Raw genomic sequence first — 25484 nt, forward strand, 5'->3', positions numbered from 1 at the left:
AGGATAAGCGTAAGAGTAGTGGTTTGAAGACCAACTCAAGACCTCTCACTCAGGACTTGTAAAAGCATTTCGACACTGCCCTCATATGCAGTGCCTTGAATGGAAGGAAGAAGCGTTTGTAGCAAGACTAAAAGTACTCACACTGGCCCCTTTAGCTCTGAGCTACTGGACTCTGTTAAGTGGCTACTAATTAGTACCTAGCCTATAGTTCACAGGCGACAACTCACTTTTTTTTGTAATTAAACCATATTAATAATAAAATTATCCTTTCTCAAAAAAAAAAACAACGAACCCTTAGACTATTGAGGTGGATCCTTCAATACTTGGTCTTAAACAAGTCTTTGTCATCCGGACATTTCTTTGAAAATGGCCTCGTATATTTGTTCCTTCATGGGAATCACTTCTGCCAATGCGCTCTGTTGTGATGGAGGTGGAGGCGAGAGCTCCAGGCAAGGTCATTCTTGCTGGAGAACATGCTGTGGTGCATGGCTATGCCGCAGTGGCTGCGTCGCTAGGGTTGTACACTCGCTGCCATATCCGGCGATCCATCTCTTCAGGTTTCGGTTTCTTGCAATTCTGTTTCGCAATGCTATGTAACCCGAAACCTAACCCTAACTAATACCCTAACACTAACTCTAGCGCTAATCCTTACCCTCATCCTAAAACTAACCTCCTAACTTTAACCTAATCCGGACCCTAACCCTTTGCCGCTGTTACAGATGATGGAATCTACCTGCACTTGTCGGATTTGAAGCTGAATTTGCAATGGTCGCCCCAAGAAATTAAGAGCGTTATGGAGCTTGTATGTTCCGACGTTGCCTTTTCAAATTCGACGTCTTCAGACATCATCGCCAAGCTAAGATGCCTAATGGACGATAAACCCCTGCCAGAAGCAAAGATCGGGATAGACTCTGGCATTATGGCATTCTTGTTTCTGTACGCTTCCATATTGGGGTAAAGACTCTAAAATTTGTTGATTTCCTTCAATTTTTTAAAAGAAACCCAGCTCCTACTAGACAGATTTTGATGGCTTTTTCACAAATTGTTATGTCTCACCAGCATCTCATCTTAGTTTGAGTACCTCAGCTCTGATTAAGTCACCGCAAGTTGTATGTTCAGATCTCTGCCTTCCACTGTAACAATAACTTCAGAACTCCCCATCGGCTCTGGACTAGGATCATCTGCTGCCTTTTGTGTTTCATTGGCAGCAGCTTTGCTTGCCATGGCTAAAATGTCTGCTCCAAACAATCATGAAAGCTGTGGAGATATGGCCAACAATGGTGTGGATCACTTACTAAAAATAGACAAGGATGAGTTAGAAAAGATCAACAAATGGGCATTTAAAGGAGAGACCATCATCCATGGTCGACCTTCTGGAATCGACAATACTGTCAGCACCTTTGGTACGACTCTGACGTTTGAGGTTATGCTAATGCTTGTATCACATCTCTTTGAGTGCTATGCTTTCTAAAATAACGCAAAACACACGTATGCTTGCTAGCAAAACCATAAGTGGCATGGTCCTTAAATTGAGAAATTAAAGAATATAGTAGCTTTTTCATTCTTTCTAGAGCAGTACCCATTAAATGAAACTTCGTGTGGTACTGGTACTGAGGCCTTTATGGTTGCACTTGATCTACCAGAGGATACACATGGTGGGAAGCCAAGGGTACTGAACGCTCTAAAACCTACTTTGTGCATGTAATTTTCTCTAATTACCATTGCTCTCTAGATGGTTGTGTTTGTGCATAGAGCTACCTCTATGCGAGGGTTCTTGCCAACACCCGAGAGATGCCTGCAAGATCTTTGAGCTAACTTCATACAATGTCCTTTGCCCTCCTTGATATAGGTTTGGGATGGCAAGTTGGTTTTCAGGTCGGCCATCCTTTTTCAGGTCATAAAACTTCATCAAAATAACCACTAAACAGGTTCATATTGTGTCCAACTTGTGTCCTAACTATTGGGCCATGTCCTAGGCACCTTTGGACGCTTAGTGGGCTGTCCAAACTGCCCAATTTGGTCCATATTCTGTGCCTCATCTTGCCTAAGAGGTGGCTGCAAGTAAGGTCCATGTCCATGCGGCACTTATAGATGTGATGCACGCTAAACTTGGAGCACTAGGATACTCCATACACCTTTGTTCCAATTCTATGCCAGTCCAACTGTAGACTCCACTCCATATCCTCCCGCTCGATCCCCAAACTCACGGACTTGGTCTTCACATTGTTTGGCTATGTCTCTTGATCTTCTACATCATATGTAGCCTCTTCTTTCTCCTTACAAGCTCCTTAGAAATTGTCGGGTTGATCGCAGCCTCCTCCAAATGGGATTTAGAGAGATCCACCTTCTCGGAAACTGTCAAGATGATCTCATTTGTAACATGGATGCTTGCGGAAGCGTGTTTATGAATTGATCGATTGCGAGTAGCGTCTAATCAGAGACTTAAACCCATGCACAACAAACTACATGCTCACTACATAGTAGAGAGACATGACTTAATCTACCATGTATTACCAACATGAAATATGTACAATGCTGAATAGAGATACTCAATGGTAGCATTGCTCCTGAGTTCTCAATGACTCAATGATGATTGATTGATCAATGAATGAATATGGCTAAGGCCTAGACTCGTATTTATAGTGTCTAATGTTGGTGAATTGGTTTCTGTTACAACCCCATGGATCTCCTAAACACAAAACACAAGTGATTAGTACAAACCCCCTAAGAGGGGTGCAAGCAAGCTCACCTCCCAACTGTAGGTTCTATGCTTCGAACCACCCCCGAGCAAGGGCCTAAGGTTTGACTCCCACAAATCCATGCCAGTCTTCCTGGAGAGGCCTTCGGCATGCCGATCTATGCTTTGCCGGAGCCTTGGTCGAACTTCGACCAATAGTGAGGTTATGACAATAATAACTCACGTTTCACTGATATAGTGCCCACTTCTGCTATAAATAACCATCTTGTTTATAAATAGCAAATACACATGGAGTTATTAATAATAACCTTACCCGCTTGTTGTAGCTTGCTTTCTCCAAATCCCAGGGCTCCTCTAACCCTGTCGGATTAGGCCACTTATCTCGAGGTTTAGCATTGGGATGTAACATACTTCCCCTCCCCCCCCCAAACGTTTCCATTCTTGGAAACAAAACCTATCTAAGAAAGATTTTTTTGAGTTCTCCTTTGTCCTCCACTTAATTTTATACTAAGGGATCAACTTATTTCTAAGTTGTTTTTCCTTGAAATCAATCTCCGTTTCTAGTTCATGTGGAACATAAGACAAGTCCTCAACCTCAACAAGCTCGTGAGGAGGCATAGTGCTATCCTCAATTCACAACATATCTTTTATGCTATTAACATGAAAGTCTGGACTTCCTCTCTTGTTGCATGCGCGGAAGCCTTGTCGTACTGATCCACAATCCTAAGCCTGATTAAGAACAAGATGCTGAATGAAAAAGATTAAGGTAGATGAGAAAAGAGAGAGAGAGTTGGTGTTAGGGTTTTCTTTGTATTATAGTACAAAAAGGTGACATAAATGTCTGGACAACTTCTTTACATAGGGTGACCTCTGGCATTCTACATGCTCCTACTGACTTCTAAGCTTCTTCAAAAGGTTATGATGTATGCAAATGATGGCTTATGTTTATATAGGAACTTGTTAGAGTTGGTCGGCCAAGAGAAAGGGCTGTCAGCCTATTCATTTGTCCATGACTTGATAAATTCAGCATTAAATGCTGTCTTGTTCACATGTGTGGCCTTGATGTTGTCTTTGTCGTTGAGACTGGCTGCCCATACTGCTGCCGACTGCTCCTAAGCCCATAAACTAGCCTTGCTAATGTCCTAAATCAGGGAATATGCTGAGGTTTATGCCATGGCACGGGTGTGCACATGACATCCCCTCCTGCTAAACTTGATAAGGAGGTGAACACTCTGTCATCCTTCCTTCCTCCTTGGACTTTTGACTTTGACTTAATGCTTGACTTTGACACTTTGCCTGAACACCTTCCACTTTTGAACTCCACTTCAAGTCTTGATGAAGAACGGAGCATTTGTTCCAATGTTGTCTCCATGCTTGCTATCCCTTTCCCTTAACACAACGGCGGGTCACCTACCAAACTTGATCATGTGTGTTGCTAGGCCTTTGGAACTAATTTGAGAGCTAACCGATGTACTGGTTTTGAGTACATACTCCCAAAGAATGCTTTCCTCCAGCTTTGCCTGTTGCAAACCACTCTGTATGCTACCTGTTAGCAGTCATCTCCTATCTATATATTTACACTAGGGCCTCTGTTGTGGGTGTGCCCGCCCGGATTAGGTGTTTTCTCATTTTCCCCCACTCTCCATATTTTTCCCTATTTTTTTCCTATTTTTTCTGCTGTGGGAGGCTGTCCTGTGCATGTCGGCTACCTCTGTTTGCTGGCCAACTGCAGGACTGTTTGCTTTGATCTGGTCGACTGCATTTTTGCCTGCCGACTGTACTTTTGCTGGTCGGGTGTCTTCAGGCTGCTGTCAGCTGCCCTTTATGCTGGCCGACTGGTTCATAGGGGCCATATAAAATGGCCCCTTGGCCCCATATTAGGTATTCCGGGTTTTCTCTTGTGTATAGTAAAGTTACACGTCTCTCTCTCTCCCTCTCTATTGCTGTGTTTTTCTGCAGTGCACTTGCTCTTGTGTTTTCAGATTTTGTCTTCATCTCCGCTGCATATTCTGACATGGTATCAGAGCTCTAGACTCTTGATAAATCTTGGGAATTGTGTGAGCAAGAGGGGGGCTGTTTTGCTGCTGATTGGTGGACTGTTTTGGACTGTTCGGGAAGAGGAGAAGCAAGAGGAAGGCGGGCTGATTTGCTGGACAGCCACTTGCAGATTTAAGTTCTTCTTTTTTCCCACCCACCCACCCTTTTCAGGCCCCGCAATGGCAAGAGGAAAGATTCTCGAACCCTCCATAGGGCGGAGGTTTGGAGGCCTTAACTGGCCAACGGTCAAAAGGCCGTAACAATAAGGGCAAAGGGAAGGCTTTATCGGAGAAGTCTTCTGAGAAGATGTCCGACCGCGAGAAACTCAAGGCAGAGAGGACATGTAATGATTGTGGCGAGAAAGGCCACTATTGGAGGCAGTGTCCCAAGCGGAGCACCTGCCGAATCCTCAGTAACAACCGTGAAGACTCCAGCTTTTGTGCACATGGAGGTTATGAACACCGGTGTTTCATTTTCTTCGTGCAGGGAGGAGGTTGGAGGACTCTTTGCTATGGATACTCGGGAGTGGATTCTAGACAGTGGTGCTTCTGTCACCAGCTTGGACGTTTTCCAGTATGAAAGGGGTCTGGTGGATTCGAGGATGTCTAAATATTTGGAAAGTACAAGCTTTGGGAATGGGGGATTATCCTAGAATACAAAGGACCACACTCCTAAAATTTAGGAGAGTTGCTATTTTTGGCCCGACTTCGATGGAAATTCTGTTCGCGTCATTACATCTGGAATTGAGGAGATACCAAGAGTTGGCAAAGTGCCTATGACAGAATGTCTACCAGTTGGGATATTTTTAGAGATAAAGTTTATGGAAGGACCCATCTCTTAGATTGGGACATGTGGCAAGAAAGTGGACCAAAGTGAAACAAGTGGCCTGACACTTGTTAGAAAGTGGATCAAAGTGAGACAAGTGGCCTCACACTTGTCACTTCAGCTATTGTGTGGCTCTCCACTTGTCATTGTAGCCTTCTCTTGCCATTTTAGCTCATGGGAGGCCCAAATCTATAAATTGGAGCCCTCTCTCTTCATTAATAGAGGCTCTCTTGCTGCACACTAGCCTCTACCACCGTTACAGGCTGCCCTAATGATGGCTACTCTCTTTCTCTCTCTCTTGAAGGCTGCCCATGAAGAATACCGGCTGTTGGGGACTGTTTTGGAGGCTTCCATCGCGAAGAAATATTGAAGGTCCTAAGGATATTTAATCATTTATTATGATTTCTAGCCATTGTACTTGTTGTACCAGCCTTTGTACTGGCTGTACCAGTCCTTGTACTTGTTGTACTTGTTGTACCACCCCTTGTACCGACTGTGCTACCTTGTGTACTTGCTGTACCAGCCAATGTACTAGTCACTGTACATGTTAAACCAGCATTTGTACTTGTTGTACCAGCCATTGTACCTGCTGTACCAGCCACTGTATCGTCTGCACCAGCCATTGTACCTACTGTACTGGCTGAATGGAGAGTTGTACTTGGTGTACCAGCTCTATTGCATGAATACCCGTGGTTTTTGTGGAAGAATGAGTACCCACACGGAGGTATATGGATTATGTTGTTGGCTCGGCATTTCTACAGCCTATGTTCCGGCTTGGTAGCCTCGTGTTGGGCTGTGTTATGGCATTTGTATATGGATAGTCCGGCATCTCCCGTGGGGAGAGTAAGGCCCTCAAAGCTTGTACATGATATTATTCTCCTTGGGTAATAAAATACTCCAAGGGGGGGGGGTCGGCCCATTCCGGCGTGTATGCGGCGTCACACGTGCAAGCTCCATTTTCAGCATTTGTGGATGTTTTGTCCAGCTTTTAAATGTTTTAATATGCATTGATGGTATCAACAAGTGTGTCAAAGGCCCTAGTTCCCCGGGCAGCACCCGCCGCGAGTTACATTGGTATCAGAGCATAGGCTTTCTTGAAAGCGGAGGCTTTCTTCTATCAATAAGGAAGAGAAAAGATCTCAAGTGGGGACCACACTTACCATCATTGCTGTTAAGCATGGCCAGCCGCTTCATAGCTTATGAAGCAAGAGTATGAGCAGTAGACAGCTTGTTGATCTAAGGATTTATGAATTCACGAAATTTATCTTGGAAGTATGGAGTTGACTTTATGTACACACATTTAGCACTCTTCCATATGGATCTTGTGGATTATATTATCAAGCTTACAGGCAAGCTATATGGAGATATATCTCAGGATATCTTAAGGATATGGTGACGAGATATTTCTTTTGGCTTCATGACCAACGTGGCAAAGAAAAGCTAAGTATACTTTGAGTTTGCAAAGTTAGTGCTTTTGCTATGAAGTGTTTTTTTATGTTTACTAATCCTTGTATAGCTATGCAAGGAGAAAGGTGGTGTTGTTTGCCTTGAGATGGTTTCAGGGAAACATTGTTTATGGCTCTCTTTATTGGGATGGATTATATCTATGGAGATTTCTTTCCTGGACGAGATTTATATAGATATTGGGCTTCACAAGCAATTTCTATGGACGAATCTGTCCCAGTTTATAGAGAAGAAATCTTTGGATATCTCATGGATATGATGCTTTTATGGATAAAGTCCACCTCTACTCCAAGGTGTGTGGTTAGCACGGAGTATGTGGTAAGAGTTATGGTATACAGGTCTATGGATTCCTGGACTTCTTTTCTAGGGATTTGGATCCATCCTCAGGTTTATGGATTATGTTTATGACTCCCTTTAATTGGGATGGATTATTCTTTATGGCTCCCTTTATTTGGGATGCATTGGACTTATGGAACTCATGGTTCACATACCCTGTGTAGTGTTCTCTTGTTCTACGTGCTCTCTTGAAGATCGTTTCTACCATGTGTGTGGGGAACAATAGAGAGGAGATGGAAGGGAACATGGGCACTTCAGAGGGTAGTGTCGAGCACAACATGCCGTGTGTAGTGTTCTCTTGTCCTACGTGCTCGCTTGAAGATTGTTTCTACCATGTGTGGGTGGAACAATAGAGAGCAGATAGAAGGGAACATGGGCACTTCAAAGGGTAGTGACAGTATCGAGCACAACATGCCGTGTGTAGTGTTCTCTTGTCCTACGTGCTCTTGAAGATTGTTTCTACCATGTGTGGGTGGAACAATAGAGAGCATATGGAAGGGAACATGGGCACTTCAGAGGGTAGTGTCGAGCACAACATGCCGTGTGTAGTGTTCTCTTGTCCTACGTGCTCTCTTGAAGATTGTTTCTACTATATCTGGGTGGAACAATAGAGAGCAGATGGAAGGGAACATGGGCACTTGAGAGGGTAGTGTGAGTTGGTGGCCGAAATGCGTACAAACTATTGGTGGTTGAAATGCCTATAAACTATGTGTCGCAGAAATGCTTATGGAACACTAGGTTATCTATGCCTGCGAGTGATTGTTTTATCTTGTTACTTGAGCCCACCTCTCATCCAAGGTGTGTGGTCAGAGTTCCAACACGGAGTGCAAGTGGTAAAGTGGACATGACGCCTGGTTGACACGGGACTTATGTCTATGCTAAGGGTCATGTGGACCGATGAAACCGGCCTCTGATAGAAAACCAGAGTGCGGTAGGAGCAATCACCCGTCCACTTGTAGTCTAGATGAGAAACAAAACACAGATTGGAGCTAGAGTGCCCAAATCTGAAAACACAGCGACACCTGTTGGCCCCAAAGCTTGGCGCCCCTCGCGGTATTTCTTTATTCAATTAAAAATAATATGTATGGCTGAGTACAACACAAAGACCAGCCAAGAGTTTACACCTGTAAGTCCAATCTGACGGCCCACAAATCCTTCTCAGCACAGAGGATCTATGCACACAGATCTGTGTCCTCAAGCAACACACTGTGCCTCCCTCTGATCAGCCAAGATCACAAAGCAGGCCAGCCATGGGCATACATCTGGCATAACTCAAGAGCATGATACATCTTCTCAGCTCAAACATACATGTGCTGTCCAATCTCTGTCTTAATCCCTTGTCAATCTGCCATACCCCTCCTCTCACAAGGAGCCAGATAACACATATCTGCAACAGACATCAAGCAGTAGGAAGAGAGATAGATGAACAGAAACAGATCTTACCAAGTTCAGCTCGTGAAACAACACTGGAGGAAGCAACAGCACCAATCTGTGCTTGCAGGCACTTGAATCCACAACCCTGCTTCACACGTGTGCTTGCACTTGCCTGTATCCTCCTCCTGATGCTCACTCCTACGCTGTCCTTGAAAATACAGATCTGAAAATCAGCACTGTACCCGTCTGTACCGCCTCGGGATACGTGCCAGGAGTTGTACTTGCATAAACAGCCTGCTGTCCACTTCTGTACCAACCTGAATCAGAGTATTCAGGTCTGTCCAGCCACCTGACAAGCGCCGCCTGCAGCCTCAGAACCCAGAAAAGCGTGCGTCAGCCCTGTCCGTACACTGTACGGCTGTCGTACAGGGCTGTACGGCCTGTGTACTTGCTGGTACAGCCTGTACTGGCCTGTGCGCAGAGTTTCCAGCAGCAGATTCTGTGCGCAGCCAGCAACAGAGGAGAAAGAGAGAGAGTGCTTGCACAGTTCTGGCCGTACAGTTCTGTACGGCTGATTCCACTCAGAAAAACAGCAACCAGACTGGTCTTCAGCAGCCGCCTTCAGCTTCTATGCTTTTCCACGCTAGTATTCAAGCGCATGAAGGAAAACTCCTCTTTTGCTACACGACTCCCCAAAAAGGGAAGAGAGAGATAGAAGAGAGAGAAAACTCCTCCCCAATTTAATCCCTAGGGCCCCAACTTTAATAAGTTCCTAGGGCCACTAAGGCCTAGGGGCAAACTCCAATAAACATTAAAACTTAATGTTTCTAGTTCCCCCCTTCACACCTAGGGATGTCCACACATCTTAAACTCTGTCCGGGCACCCCCCATGTGAATCACAAAATATTCTGACTCTGCAACCACTATGCCCACACTTGTCCTGCTCCATTTTCACAGGGCCATGACATACCCCCCTCTTGAAAGATGGCAAGCGTCCTCGATTGCATTCTGGTGATGCATCAAAATATCCAAAGTGAAATATACAATATGGCAAGATCAGCGTCCCAATCTCTCTAAGCCATACACATGTATCATCATTCACTGCAAACCAATGGCATAGTAATAGTCCAAGTTGTATACCACTGTGAACCATACATATCCACAAAAATCTCCATGTGACTAGTACACATATATCATAGAAGTCCCATAAACAGATGTACTGTCAGCCTCAGTACCTTCGGGTGAGAGAAAATCTGCACCAAGCGACCTCTAGATGTCATCTGAGCCTGTCTGTATCAAGGGAGTGGAGGTGCTACCCCCCTCTTGAGCATCAGGTAATGCTCCAGACCCATGCTCTGCTGAACCTGAATGAGCCACAATAAGAGTCGGCTCTAACTCAAAGGCATCGAGATAAAGCTGCAAAACCTGAGGTGAATCTGTTAAGTCACCTTCCTCCATCCACTTCGCATCCATCGGTGAATAGTTCTTGAACTTCACAAGATAGCGACGGGAAACTTTACCTCGTACCTTCCTTTCTTTATGTGCCAGTATCTGCTCTGGAATCAGAACCTCATCAAGTTCCTCAACTTCCGGCTGAGCCTCATCTGATACATCCTCAGGCACATCCCCACGGAAAGGTCTAAGAAGACTCACGTGAAAAGCATTGTGAATCCTCCAGTGATCTGGTAACTTCAATCGATAGGTTACCTCACCAATCTTTTCCAAAACCTGAAAAGGCCCATAATATCGCATGCTCAACTTAGGGAATAAGCGCTCTTTACCCTTCATCTTCTTGAGTCTAGCCTTTTCAAAGCGCAAAAGAACCCAATCACCCAATGCAAACTGTAAATCACGTCTGTGACGGTCTGCGGCTTTCTTTTGCTTCTGCTGAGTTTTCTGGAGGGCCAACTTAACTCTCCGATAAGCTTCATCCAAGCTCTCCACATACTGATCAGCCTCAAATATCTTATCCTTTGTATGCAAAATGGGCGGTACCTTCTTCCCTCCTTCTACAATCTCAAAAGGCGCCTTGCCTGTCGAGCTATGTACAGTGTTGTTATATGCAAACTCCACCAAAGGAAGATACTTTTCCCATTGTTGCTTGTGCTCTGACACATAACACTTGAGAAGATCCAACACTGTAGAGTTAGCCTCTTCTGACTGACCATCTGTCTGTGGATGAAATGATGATGAAAACTTGAGAGTTGTACCCATGTTGTCAAATAACCCTCTCCAAAACAAACTCGTCATCCGTGGATCACGGTCACTAATGATAGACGTAGGCAAGCCATGATACTTGAAGATGTTCGCCATGAACAACTTCACCATATGATCCACTTTAATTGTCTTCCTCACGGGAATGAAATGAGCCTGCTTACTGAACCTGCATATGATAGTCCAGATGCCATCATTTCCCGTTTGTGTCCGTGGAAGATCAAATACAAAATCCATGGCAATGCTCTCCCAAGGTCTATCCGGAATAGGTAAAGGCTGTAATAACCCTGGTGTCTTCTGACGGTCAAACTTTACCTTCTGACATACGATGCATTGCCTCACAAAGGCATCAACATCTCTTCTCAAGGTTGGCCAATAAAAGAAAGTCTCTACTGCTTTGACCGTGGCGTCAATCCCTCTATGACCTGCATACGGTGGAGCATGACTTTCAATCATAACCTTGAGTCGCAATGGCCTGGTAACACACAGTCTGCCATGCATCAATAAAAACCCATCTCTGAGAGTGTAATGCTCATGCCGTTGACCCTCAGACATCTGATCATACAACCTGTCAAAATCCTCATCATGGGCATACTGCTCTTTCATTTCATCTAGCTCATGATGATAAGCAAGTGAAACTGCAGAGACCTGTGGCTTGCGTGACAAAGCATCTGCCACTACATTCTTTTTGCCTTCCACATGCACAATCTGGAAGTGAAACATTGACAAAAAGTTTGCCCAACGCATATGCTTCTCTGAAAGCTTAGTCTGCGTGAGGAAGTAACGCAAGGTCTGATGATCTGTCTGTACAGTAAAATCAGCCCCAAGCAAGTAGTGTTTCCATGTAGAAAGAGCGTGAATTACAGCCAACATCTCTTTCTCATACACCTGTAAATGCTTCTCGGCATCTTGCAAAACTCTACTCTCATAGGCTATCACATGTCCCTCCTGCATGAGAACTGCACCAATGCTACTTCCACATGCATCACACTGGACAACAAAAGCCTTTCGGAGGTCCGGTAACACCAATACTGGGTCCGAAGTAAGCTTTTCTTTGAGCTTTTTGAATGCTGTAATTTCCCGATCAGCCCATCTAAACGGAGTTGCTTTCTTCGTCAAAGCATGAAGAGGCGAAGCAATTTCAGCAAAGTGCCGTATGTAACGCCTGTAATAGGAACACAATCCTAGAAAGCTGCGTACATCATGCACGGTCCTCAAAGCTGGCCAATTAAGTATTGCTTCCACCTTTGCTGGATCCATACGGACTCCATGACCAGACACAATATGCCCCAAGAAATGTATCTCCTGCAAAAAGAACTCACTCTTCTTGCCATTAACCACCAACCTATGGTTTCTGAGTTCTGCAAACACAATGGCTAAATGCCTTCTATGCTCTTCCTCAGTTCGTGAATGCACAATCATATCATCAAAGAATGTGCCCACAAACTCTCTATGAGGCCTGAAAATCCTGTCCATCATTCTGTTAAATGTGGCAGGTGCATTCGTTAAACCAAAAGGCATAACCAAGAACTCATACAACCCAAATGTGGTTCGGAATGCTGTCTTATGCACATCCTTGGGTCTAATGCGTATCTGATGATACCCGCTTTTCAAGTCAATACGACTAAAAACTGTGGAGCCCTGTAAGCGGTCCAAGATGTCATCGATCCTCGGTATGGGGAATCGATTCTTGATGGTATTCTTATTCAGCGCCCTGTAATCTATACACATGCGCCAAGAACCATCCTTCTTCTGCACTAAGAGCACAGGTGAGCAAAAGGGTGATGAGCTAGGCTGAATCAACCCCTTATTCAATAGCTCCTGCACCTGACTCATAATCTCTTCCTGTTGGGATGCACTAACACGGTACGGCGGTCTATTCGGTGGAGTACTACCAGGAATCAGATCTATAGCATGATCTTCTGGCCTCTCAGGAGGTAATTCTCCTGGCAATGACTCGGAAAAACAGTCTTGAAACCCACTTAAGAAATCAGCCCTGTCCTTATCTAACATTGACAAATTAGACTTAGACTCATCATCCTGTGCATCCTTTACATAAATCAAGTACGCGGAAAGATGCTTTTTCATTACTGATGAAATCGCCGAAGCGGATACAATAGGAACAGATTCCCCTTTGAGTTTTACATCCAATACATGCTCTTTCCCTCTATGAGTCAGAGTAATTTTCCTATTGTAAGTATCCACCACCGCATGTACCCTGTGGCACCATGGCATCCCCAACAAAACATCACAGCCATTCAAAGGCATGATGAAGAACTCTTCGCTGTCCACATAACCCTGCAAATGAAGCCGAAGCTTCCCAATGATAGGAGTAACGGGTTCTGCATACCCTGGACAAGCCATATTTGCCTCATGTAACGGCCCCATCTCCTCTGCGCGAATCCCCAATCGGCCAGCCAAATCTGGTGAAATGAAGTTGGCTCTAGCACCTGTGTCAAAGAAGATCAAAGCATTCTGATCTCTCACTTTGCCCCATGCCCTGCACAACTCTGTAGCTTCACCACCTAGCTGCTCCCCCACAAGATCAGGAACTAAGCCTGCAGAAGGCTTTGGTTTCTTTGGCTTGGGCTCTCCTTTATTGTCAGGATCCTTTTTGGACGTTCTCTTGGGACAATTGAATGACATATGCCCCTCTTCAGTACAGTAAAAACACTTTTGAGCATCTCTCAAAGCCTGTCTTTCCTCTGAAGTCCTCTTGGGCATTGGCAACTTCTTATACTTTGTCTCTGAAGACCCTTTAGTATCACGAGAAGCATGCCCAAATTTTTCAGCTTTCTTGCCCAATTTCTTACTGCCTTTAAATCCAAATGAACCACCTGTGAGTAACGCATTAGCTGTCATAGCATTTTCAATCATCTGTGACATGTTCGTTACTCTTGTCTTTATACAGTAATCTCGTACCTCCTTGGGCAGCCCATAACAATACTTCTCTACCTGCTCAGATAATGGCACGGCACGATAAGAAGTCACTGGGAGTAGAGCTTCCCAAAACTTCTTGTTATAATCCTCCAAACTATCACACTTTGAAGCATCCAGCTTGTGCCATGCTGTCATAACATCCACCTCAAATGTAGATGTGAGCCATACGGAAGAGAAAACCTGTTTGAATTGAACCCATGTGGTGGGTGCTATGCCCTGCAAAAGAAGAGTAGACCACCACTGCAAAGCATTGCCCTTGAGAAAAGTGGCAGCTTTCCTCACCTTCGAGGACTCTGTGTAATTCCCACCAGAAAAAGCAGCATCAAACTGCTGTAAAAAGGTAAGTGCCTTCAATTTATCCTTGGCCCCACTGAAAGTGTCAAACTTCACTGCAGCTCCCCCTTCCTTGTAATCCTTCGCCTTTCCCATAGGCGTTAGATTATCATATGGAAGTGGTTTCGTGAGATTGCTGCCCCCAACATTCATACCCATCATTGGGTCAACATTTCCCATTCCCATGCCAGGCATACCATACATTCCAGCCATGTTTCCATACATTCCACTATGCATACCTGGCTGCATGCCACCAAACATATTGCCTTGCATCCCAGGTTGCATGCCTCCAAACACATTTCCTTGCATACCGGACTGCATACCACCATACATATTCCCTTGCATGCTAGGCTGAAAATTGGCTCCAAAAGGCCCATACATACCCATGCCTCCTTGAGGATAACCCCCAGTCATGGATTGGAACACCGAGCCACCACCAAAGTACCCTGGATGCATGTTCTGCTGAGGAATAGGTGGCTGTCCATAGAAGGAACTCTGTGGGTTAGCACCAAAAGCATGCTGCATGTTTGGAAACTGGGCAGGAGATGGATCCTGTGGAGTGGTACCACTATGACCATGAGAAAGATTCTTTGAACGAACCTTCTTCTTCTTTTTCTGGGGCTCTGTGCGAGCTCTGAGCGAGATCTCAAAAATTCAGCAAATCTCTCACTCTGTGTGAGCTGCATAAAAGTATCCATAACACTAGCCAAGCGATCTTTGAACCGAGCATCATCATCCTCTTTACCATGCACATCTTCTGGCTGTGTTACATCCTCATAAGGCTCAACATCTGCAGCTTGTTCTCCTGCAAAAATATCCTCAGATACATCTCTTTCAGGAGAAGTCTCTTGCTCTTCTTCTTCATGATAGAAGTACTCTTCCTCTGTATCAGACATGATTGCTGAATTTTCAGCGATGGCTTTCTCCAAAGCAACCACGAGCTCACCCCCTTCAGAAAGTTGATGATTGGTCCCGGCGACGGAACCTTGAAACCGGCCTCTGATAGAAAACCAGAGTGCGGTAGGAGCAATCACCCGTCCACTTGTAGTCTAGATGAGAAACAAAACACAGATTGGAGCTAGAGTGCCCAAATCTGAAAACACAGCGACACCTGTTGGCCCCAAAGCTTGGCGCCCCTCGTGGTATTTCTTTATTCAATTAAAAATAATATGTATGGCTGAGTACAACACAAAGACCAGCCAAGAGTTTACACCTGTAAGTCCAATCTGACGGCCCACAAATCCTTCTCAGCACAGAGGATCTATGCACACAGATCTGTGTCCTCAAGCAACACACTGTGCCTCCCTCTGATCAGCCAAGATCACAAAGCAGGCCAGCCATGGGCATACATCTGGCATAACTCAAGAGCATGATACATCTTCTCAGTTCAAACATACATGTGCTGTCCAATCTCTGTCTTAATCCCTTGTCAATCTGCCATACCCCTCCTCTCACAAGGAGCCAGATAACACATATCTGCAACAGACATCAAGCAGTAGGAAGAGAGATAGATGAACAGAAACAGATCTTACCAAGTTCAGCTCGTGAAACAACACTGGAGGAAGCAACAGCACCAATCTGTGCTTGCAGGCACTTGAATCCACAACCCTGCTTCACACGTGTGCTTGCACTTGCCTGTATCCTCCTCCTGATGCTCACTCCTACGCTGTCCTTGAAAATACAGATCTGAAAATCAGCACTGTACCCGTCTGTACCGCCTCGGGATACGTGCCAGGAGTTGTACTTGCATAAACAGCCTGCTGTCCACTTCTGTACCAACCTGAATCAGAGTATTCAGGTCTGTCCAGCCACCTGACAAGCGCCGCCTGCAGCCTCAGAACCCAGAAAAGCGTGCGTCAGCCCTGTCCGTACACTGTACGGCTGTCGTACAGGGCTGTACGGCCTGTGTACTTGCTGGTACAGCCTGTACTGGCCTGTGCGCAGAGTTTCCAGCAGCAGATTCTGTGCGCAGCCAGCAACAGAGGAGAAAGAGAGAGAGTGCTTGCACAGTTCTGGCCGTACAGTTCTGTACGGCTGATTCCACTCAGAAAAACAGCAACCAGACTGGTCTTCAGCAGCCGCCTTCAGCTTCTATGCTTTTCCACGCTAGTATTCAAGCGCATGAAGGAAAACTCCTCTTTTGCTACACGACTCCCCAAAAAGGGAAGAGAGAGATAGAAGAGAGAGAAAACTCCTCCCCAATTTAATCCCTAGGGCCCCAACTTTAATAAGTTCCTAGGGCCACTAAGGCCTAGGGGCAAACTCCAATAAACATTAAAACTTAATGTTTCTAGTTCCCCCCTTCACACCTAGGGATGTCCACACATCTTAAACTCTGTCCGGGCACCCCCCATGTGAATCACAAAATATTCTGACTCTGCAACCACTATGCCCACACTTGTCCTGCTCCATTTTCACAGGGCCATGACAACCGATGCCTTGCTGGTAGGAGACTTATTTTGTCTCGCCCATTTACTTGGGACATGGATTATGATATCTGGACTTATGGGACTATTTTGTCTCGCCCATTTATTTGGGACATGGATTTTTTTTCCCAGCCATATTAGAATCACTATCTCCCCATATAGAGGCCAAGAGGTTCATTGTTCATCTCACCATGCATGTGGATTCATGTTGGATTGTGAGAGGGCAATTCAATGAACACTCCACCGTATACGTGGATTCGTGTTGCGATTGTGGAGTGAGTGTTTCATTGTTTCCACACCATGCTTGTTGATTAGAGTTCGGATCGTTTGGGAGAACATGGGAAGTGTTGGGATTGGGAGAAAGGATTGCCAGAACTATGGAGAACCAGCTTTTCTGTCACCATGGTTTGTGCTCTTGAATGGCACCAGTTTGTGTGCATAGCACATGTTTCTGTGCGAGGCACTAGTTTCTTGTGCATGGCACTTATTTAAGTGTCTTAGCACTTGGTTGGTGATTTTCATTGGCATATGATTATCTCATTGATATTGGTGATTGAGACACAATTGGCTCTTGTGCCTGTGTCTAGCATATCTTCCATGGAATTCTCGCCCATTTATTTTGGGACATGATTTTGATATTGGTATTATGGAGACTTATTTAGTCTCACCCATTTCTTTGGGACATGGATTCTTCAATTATATTGGATTTTTGAGACTGTCTCATCTCGCCCACTCGATGGGACATGATTATATCTTGAATATATGGCTTGAAGATTAAAGTTGCAGACAACTTTTAAGAAGTTGGGAAGGATGTCACCAGCCTGGACATTTTCCAGTATGAAAGGGGTCTGGTGGATTCCAAGATGTCTAAATATTTGGAAAGTACAAGCTTTGGGAATGGGGGATTATCCTAGAATACAAAGGACTGTTGGGTAGGAGGGAAGCTAGCCTGCACACACACACACACACACACAACCTCAAGCACAGAGAAAGGTGAGTGCTGGAAAAGATGTACTCAATAATAATATGAAATGAAAGTACAAGTGAGTACTAAAAGACCTAGGGCAAAGTGCCCAACACACATAAGTGTAACTCGCAGCGGTGCCCGGGGGACTAGGGCTTTTGACACACTTGTTGATACCATCAATGCATATTAAAACATTTAAACATGGCCACAGCCTTAACACATATCCATCATCACTTTGCATAAAACATAAAAGCTGGACAAAATATCCACAAATGCTGAAAATGGAGCTTGCACGTGTGACACCGCATAGAGGCCGGAATGGGCCGACCCCCCCCCCCCCCCTTGGAGTATTTTATTACCCAAGGAGAATAATATCATGTACAAGCTTTGAGGGCCTTACTCTCCCCACGGGAGATGCCGGATTATCCATATACAAATGCCATAACACAGCCCAACACGAGGCAACCAAGCCGGAACATAGGCTGTAGAAATGCCGAGCCAACAATATAATCCATATACCTCCGTGTGGGTACTGATTCTTCCCCAAAAACCACGGGTCTTCATGCAATAGAGCTGGTACAGCAAGTACAACTCTCCATTCAGCCGGTACAGCAGGTACAATGGTTGGTACAGTAGGTATAGTGGCTGGTACAGCCAGTACGATGGCTGGTACAGTAGGTACAGCAAGTACAAATGTTGGTACAATTAGGTATGGTGGTTGGTACAGCAAGTACGGTGGCTTGTACAGCCAGTATGATGTATGGTACAGTAGGTACAACAAGTACAAATGCTGGTACAACAAGTACAATGGCTAGAAATCATAATAAATGATAAAATACCCTTGCCTTCAGTATTTCTTCGCGATGGAAGCCTCCAAAACAGTCCCCAACAGCCGGTATTCTTCATGGGCAGCCTTAAAGAGAGAGAGAAAGAGAGTAGCCATCATTAGGGAAACCTTCAACGGTGGTAGAGGCTAGTGTGCAGCAAGAGAACCTCTATTAATGAAGAGAGAGGGCTCCAATTTATAGATTTGGGCCTCCCATGAGCTAAAATGGCAAGAGAAGGCTACAATGACAAGTGGAGAGCCACACAATAGCTGAAGTGACAAGTGTGAGGCCACTTGTCTCACTTTGATCCATTTTCTAACAAGTGTCAGGCCACTTGTCTCACTTTGGTCCACCTCCTTGCCACATGTCCCAATCTAAGAGATGGGTCCTTCCATAAACTTTATCTCTAAAAATATCCCAACTGGTAGACATTCTGTCATAGGCACTTTGCCAACTCTTGGCATCTGCTCAATTCCAGTTGTAATGACGCGAACAGAATTTCCATCGGAGTCGGGCCAAAGATAGGAACTCTCCTAAATTTTAGGAGTGTGGTCCTTTGTATTCTAGGATAATCCCCCATTCCCAAAGCTTGTACTTTCCAAATATTTAGACATCTTGGAGTCCACCAGACCCCTTTCATACTGGGAAATGTCCAGACTGGTGACATCCTCCCCAACTTCTGAAAAGTTGTCCGCAACTTTAAGCTTCAAGCCATATATTCAAGATATAATCATGTCCCATCGATTGGGCGAGACGAGACAGTCTCAAAAATCCAATATAACTGAAGAATCCATGTCCCAAAGAAATGGGTGAGACTAAATAAGTCTCCACAATACCAATATCAAAATCATGTCCCAAGATAAATGGGCGAGACAAAAACAGTCCCATAAGTCCAGATATGATAATTATGTCCCAAGTAAATGGGCGAGACAAATCAGTCCCATAAGTCCAGATATCATAATCCATGTCCCAAGTAAATGGGCAAGACAAAACAGTCCCATAAGTCTAGATATCATAATCCATGTCCCAAGTAAATGGGCGAGACAAAATAAGTCTCCTGTGCCAATAAGGCATCGGTCCACATGACCCTTGGCATAGACATAAGTCCCGTCATGTCCACTTTACCACTTGCACTCCGTGTTGGTACGATGACCACACACCTTGGATGAGAGGTGGGCTCAAGTAACAAGATAAAACAATCACTCTCACAGGCATAGATAACCTGGTGTTCCATAAGCATTTCTGCTACACATAGTTTTTAGGCATTTCGGCCACCATTTCACGCTACCCTCTCAAGTGCCCATGTTCCCTTCCATCTGCTCTCTATTGTTCCACCCACACATGGTAGAGACAATCTTCAAGAGAGCACGTAGGACAAGAGAACACTACACAGGGTATGTTGTGCTTGTCACTACCCTTTGAAGTGCCCATGTTCCCTTCCATTTGCTCTCTATTGTTCAACCCACACATGGTAGAAACAATCTTCAAGAGAGCACGTAGGACAAGAGAACACTACGCAAGGTATGTGAACAATGAGTTTCATAAGTCCAATGCATCCCAAATAAAGGGAGCCAAAAAGAATAATCCATAAACCTGAGGATAAATCCAAATCCCTAGAAAAGAAGTCCAGGAATCCATAGACCTCTATACCATACCTCTTACCACATACTCCGTGCTAACCACACACCTTGGAGTAGAGGTGGACTTTATCCATAAAAGCATCATATCCATGAGATATGCAAAGATTTCTTCTCTATAAACTCGGACAGATTCGTCCATAGAAATTGCTTGTGAAGCCCAATATCTATATAAATCTCGTCCAAGAAAGAAATCTCCATAGATATAATCCATCCCAATAAAGGGAGCCATATACATTGTTTCCTTGAAACCATCTCAAGGCAAACAACATCACCTTTCTCCTTGCATGGCTATACAAGGGTTAATGAACATCAAAAACACTTCACAGTAAATAGCCAAAGCACCAACTTTGCAAACTCAAAGTATACTTAGCTTTTTTTTGCCAGGTTGGTCATGAAGCTAAAAGAAATATCTCGTCACCATATCCTTAAGATATCCTGAGATTTATCTCCATATAGCTTGCCTGTAAGCTTGATAATATAATCCACAATATCCATATGGAAAGAGTGCTAAACGTGTGCACATAAAGTCAACTCCATACTTCCAAGATAAATTTTGTGAATTCATAAATCCTTAAACCAAGCTGTCTATTGCTCATGCTCTTGCTTCATAGGCTCTGAAGTGGCTGGCCATGCTTAATAGCAATGATGGTAAGTGTGGTCTCCACTTGAGATCTTTTCTCTTCCTTATTGATAGAAGGAAGCCTCCGCTTCTAAGAAAGCCTATGCTCTGATACCAATGTAACTCGCAGCGGTGCCCGGGGGACTAGGGCCTTTGACACACTTGTTGATACCATCAATGCATATTAAAACATTTAAACATGGCCACTGCCTTAACACATATCCATCATCACTTTGCATAAAACATAAAAGCTGGACAAAATATCCACAAATGCTGAAAATGGAGCTTGCCCGTGTGACACTGCATAGAGGCCGGAATGGGCCCTCGGAGTATTTTATTACCCAAGGCGAATAATGTCATGTACAAGCTTTGAGGGCCGTACTCTCCCCACGGGAGATGCCGGATTATCCATATACAAATGCCATAACACAGCCCAACATGAGGCAACCAAGCCGGAATATAGGCTGTAGAAATGCCGAGCCAACAATATAATCCATATACCTCCGTATGGGTACTGATTCTTCCCCAAAAACCACGGGTCTTCATGCAATAGAGCTGGTACAGCAAGTACAACTCTCCATTCAGTCGGTACAGCAGGTACAATGGTTGGTACAGTAGGTACAGTGGCTAGTACAGTTGGTACGATGGTTGGTATAGTAGGTACAGCAGGTACAAATGCTGGTACAATAGGTACAGTGGCTGGTACAGTAGGTACGGTGGTTGGTACAGTCGGTACGATATTTGGTATAGCAGGTATAGCAAGTACAAATGCTGGTACAACAAGTACAATGGCTAGAAATCATAATAAATGATTAAATACCCTTGCCTTCAGTATTTCTTCGCGATGGAAGCCTCCAAAACAGTCCCCAACAGCCGGTATTCTTAAAATGGGCAGCCTTCAAGAGAGAGAGAAAGAGAGTAGCCATCATAAGGGAAACCTTCAACGGTGGTAGAGGCTAGTGTGCAGCAAGAGAGCCTCTATTAATGAAGAGAGAGGGCTCCAATTTATAGATTTGGGCCTCCCATGAGCTAAAATGGCAAGAGAAGGCTACAATGACAAGTGGAGAGCCACACAATAGCTGAAGTGACAAGTGTGAGGCCACTTGTCTCACTTTGGTCCACCTCCTTGCCACATGTCCCAATCTAAGAGATGGGTCCTTCCATAAACTTTATCTCTAAAAATATCCCAACTGGTAGACATTATGTCATAGGCAGTTTGCCAACTCTTGGTATCTGCTCAATTCCAGATGTAATGACGCGAACAAAATTTCCATCGGAGTCGGGCCAAAAATAGCAACTCTCCTAAATTTTAGGAGTGTGGTCCTTTGTATTCTAGGATAATCCCCCATTCCCAAAGCTTGTACTTTCCAAATATTTAGACATCTTGGAGTCCACCAGACCCCTTTCACACTGGGAAATGTCCAGACTGGTGACATAAGTGTGTTCACATGGGGAAAAAACCTGTGTCCAGTCACAGGGAAAAAGTGCTCGTGAGTAAGCTGGGTTCACACCTGAACTAGCCGGGAGTGGACATGACCAACAAACCCCCCTCAAGTGAATGGTGTGAACGGGTAGCAGCAGGGTGATAAAGCTGTGAATGCTGCCCTGTACTATGCTCCACAGTAAGAGTGAACTGCAGTGCCAATGGAAAAAGCAAGCACTATATGATGGGAAAAAGGAGAATCCCCAATGTCATAGTGCTAGTGCTAGAGCACAGTAGTACATAAATGCATCACCAGAAATGCATGGCAAAGATCATGTGGACATCAACTGCATCAAATCAAGAGGCATCGCAGAATACCCCCCTGAAGGCCAGTACCAAATGCCAAGCTGAACTGCATGTAATCCACATCAATGCTCTATAACTGCACCAGTGATAAGCATAAGAAGAGGTAGCAGATATACGCATGTGTAAAGGCAACAGGATCCAGAAGTCATGCCTGTGAGACATTCAATGTAAGCTGCAAAAGTGAAACTCATCAATGGAGGATCCGATGAGGAAAAATCAGCAATGGGAAAAGCTGAAAATGGGGAGAAAAAGTGGGGGCTCAAGGCGGGCATCAGCCAATGCTATGAGAGGATAGGTAAACTCTCACCGATGCCATGATCAGTGGCATGTATGGCAAATGTAAAGATGCATAATCCCACAATGAATAATATACATGTGACATGTCAAAACCATGAGAGCAAGCCAACACTGGCCGAGTGAGTAAAAGGCACTCCCAGTAAACATCACGTGTGAGAAAGTGACAATGTCAACACTGTAGAAACAATCCCGCTGCAAGGGAAAACAGCATAAAAGGCATCTCCAGTAGACATCACATAAGAGAAAGCTTCTAGCATAGACCAGCATAAGGGTCAACGAGCATAAGTGACCATGAGGCATCACCAACTGCATGTGGGCAAGTAGAATCCCCCCTTGAAATGCATCTGCCAGACAATGCACACCATGGAGTACAGACTATAAAGCATAGTCATCAAAAGCAATGGCATCAGAAGACATCTCTGCAGGCAATGAAGATGTTAGTGTCAAGGCTGATACATGTGTAGCCAAATTGGCCTGATCTGCACCTGTGGAAGAAGATGCCAGCTTCTTCTTTTTTTCACTCTCAATACGCTTCCTGCATTCCTCTATGGTGTGCCTTGTTTTCCTACAATAGTTACAGTGCTTTTTTTTTTCAGGCTTGTCCTCTGTCTTGGGAGGATTCGATGGACTAGGTTTAGGCCCAGATCTATTCCCACGAATAGGAGCCGCCATTGCTGACTCAACAGACATCGTGTTGTTCCTGTTGGAACGAGATTGCTCTTCACTGAGCAAGAGAGTCACAAGGTTGTCAAAAGTGACCGCATTAGGTGCATTGCCAGCCAACAACCGCAAAGTGGTGCCAAATGTCTGATAAGAGTCATGCAAGTTGCGCAAAACTGTCTGAACAAGATAGCTATCTGTCAAAACCTCATCAATGTCAATGAGCTGCTCTCGTAGGTCCTTCACATGCGTAAGGTACTGATCGATAGAGTCACCTTCAAGCATGTGGTCAGTCTCAAGCTTGCCCCGAAGGTAAGCTACACGAGCCTCATTGCGACCTGAATACAATGCCGCCAAGGTATCCCAAGCACCCTTTGCAGTGGTGCAAGATCGAATGTGCGGTATGATATGCCTGCGGCACGAGAGAGCAATCAATGCATGGGCCTGAGCATCCCGCATCCCAAGTACGCTGCTGCTGAGTAGGAGGAAGACGAGGAGGTGGACCTGCAGGAGGATGAGCGGGAATAACTTCACCTTCCGCTAGAGCAGGTGCAAGAGGACGCTCCTCAGTGCCATCCACATACAACCATACATTTTTGGCAACCAAAACATGACGCATCATATAAGCCCACATAGGGTAGTTGTCCCCATTGAGCTTGTCCTCTTGAGATAGCATTCCAAAGAGGTCATTATTAATGTTGGCCATGATAGGACAGCAAATCTTTCACAAGGCACCACGAGTATGCAATGTCCAGCAAAACCGTAAGAATGCGGGAGATAAATAGCAGGATAACCAATGGACTGAAAGGGAACTCCTTCACTAGGAGAAATACATATGCATGTCCCAAATCTGCAAGTGTACTGCACGATGATGCAAATCTGTCAAAGTGTCCACAATGGCATACATATACTGCAGCAAACCACAAATGTATACATGTGCCGTGAAAAACACAATCAGCTGACACCTGTAAGAGTTGCAAGTGCTCAAATCCTGGCAGATCAAATGTAAATTGGTCGAATGCTCCAAAAATGGACTCAATGTAGAAAAACCCTAATTTTTAGGCAACCAATTAGACCACATCTGAACCAGATGTGCACCTGTAAATCTGCTAATGCGATTGTCACCTGTACCAAGTGCTGCAATGCCCAAAAATTGGGGAAAATGCCCCAATGCCAACCAAATGTGCATGTAATACCCAAAAAATTGGGGGAAATGCTCCAATGCCAACCAAATGTGCTTGTAATACTCAAAAATTTGGGGGAAATACTCCAATGCCAACCAAATGTGCTTGTAATACCCAAAAATTTGGGGGAAATGCTCCAATGCCAACCAAATGTGCCTGTAATACCCAAAAATTTGGGGGAAATGCTCCAATGTCAACCAAATGTGCCTGTAATAGTGCCAATTTCTGCAAAATCGATTCAATTTCTGCAAAAGTTGCAATTATGCACCAAATCTGTTGAAATCAATGCCAATGTGTGCCAATGTTGCAATTGCAGGCTCAATGGTGAAAAGCCCCAAATTTCAACATGCAGAATGTGCAATTTCAGGTCAGAAATTTGCAGATCCCACTAACCTTATCTGAAGGTGAACCTTGCAGTTGGGCAGATCTGAAGGTGGAGGTGAGTCGGCGTAGATCTGACAGGCGTCGTACGGTGGCGGTACAGGGCGGCAAAGTGTAGGCGGCTGCAGATATGGGCTCGATCAGCACCGTGAAGGCGGCGCTAGGCAGACGACGGCACCAACGGCGGGCAGGCGTCGGATGCGACGATGGTGCAGGGGCGACGGTGATGCAGGGGCAACGGGCGGCGACGGCGCACACATGTCTGAGCGACGGCGGCAGCGCACACAGAGGGCGGCACACGCAGAGCGGCGACGGCGGTGGCGCACACAGGGTGGTCGCGGCGGAAGAGCCGTACAGTACGGCGTATGGACAGCGTAGCGGGAGCGTGCAGAGGCGGTTGAGGGCGGCTGAAGGCAAAACCCTAACCCTAACCCTAATGCAACAAAACCCTAATTCCAGATGTGTGCGGTTGA

General features: G+C 45.1%; 1 protein-coding gene across 1 annotated transcript in view; it reads left to right on the forward strand.

Moving 5' to 3' along the window:
* Nucleotides 1–353: 353 nt before the first annotated feature.
* MK (mevalonate kinase) overlaps nt 354–25484 on the forward strand; it is a 43890-nt gene continuing 18759 nt past the window's right edge. Inside the window, exons 1-3 of the mRNA XM_086778329.1 lie at nt 354–557; nt 720–954; nt 1120–1403. Of these exons, the coding sequence (XP_086634455.1) occupies nt 410–557; nt 720–954; nt 1120–1403 (667 nt within the window). The 5' untranslated portion in view covers nt 354–409. The remainder of the gene's footprint in view (nt 558–719; nt 955–1119; nt 1404–25484) is intronic.

This window comes from Cibotium barometz, chromosome 39, assembly GCF_041138505.1.
Source record: "Cibotium barometz isolate CiBa-2024 chromosome 39, ASM4113850v1, whole genome shotgun sequence".
NCBI classification, from domain to species: Eukaryota; Viridiplantae; Streptophyta; class Polypodiopsida; order Cyatheales; family Cibotiaceae; genus Cibotium; species Cibotium barometz.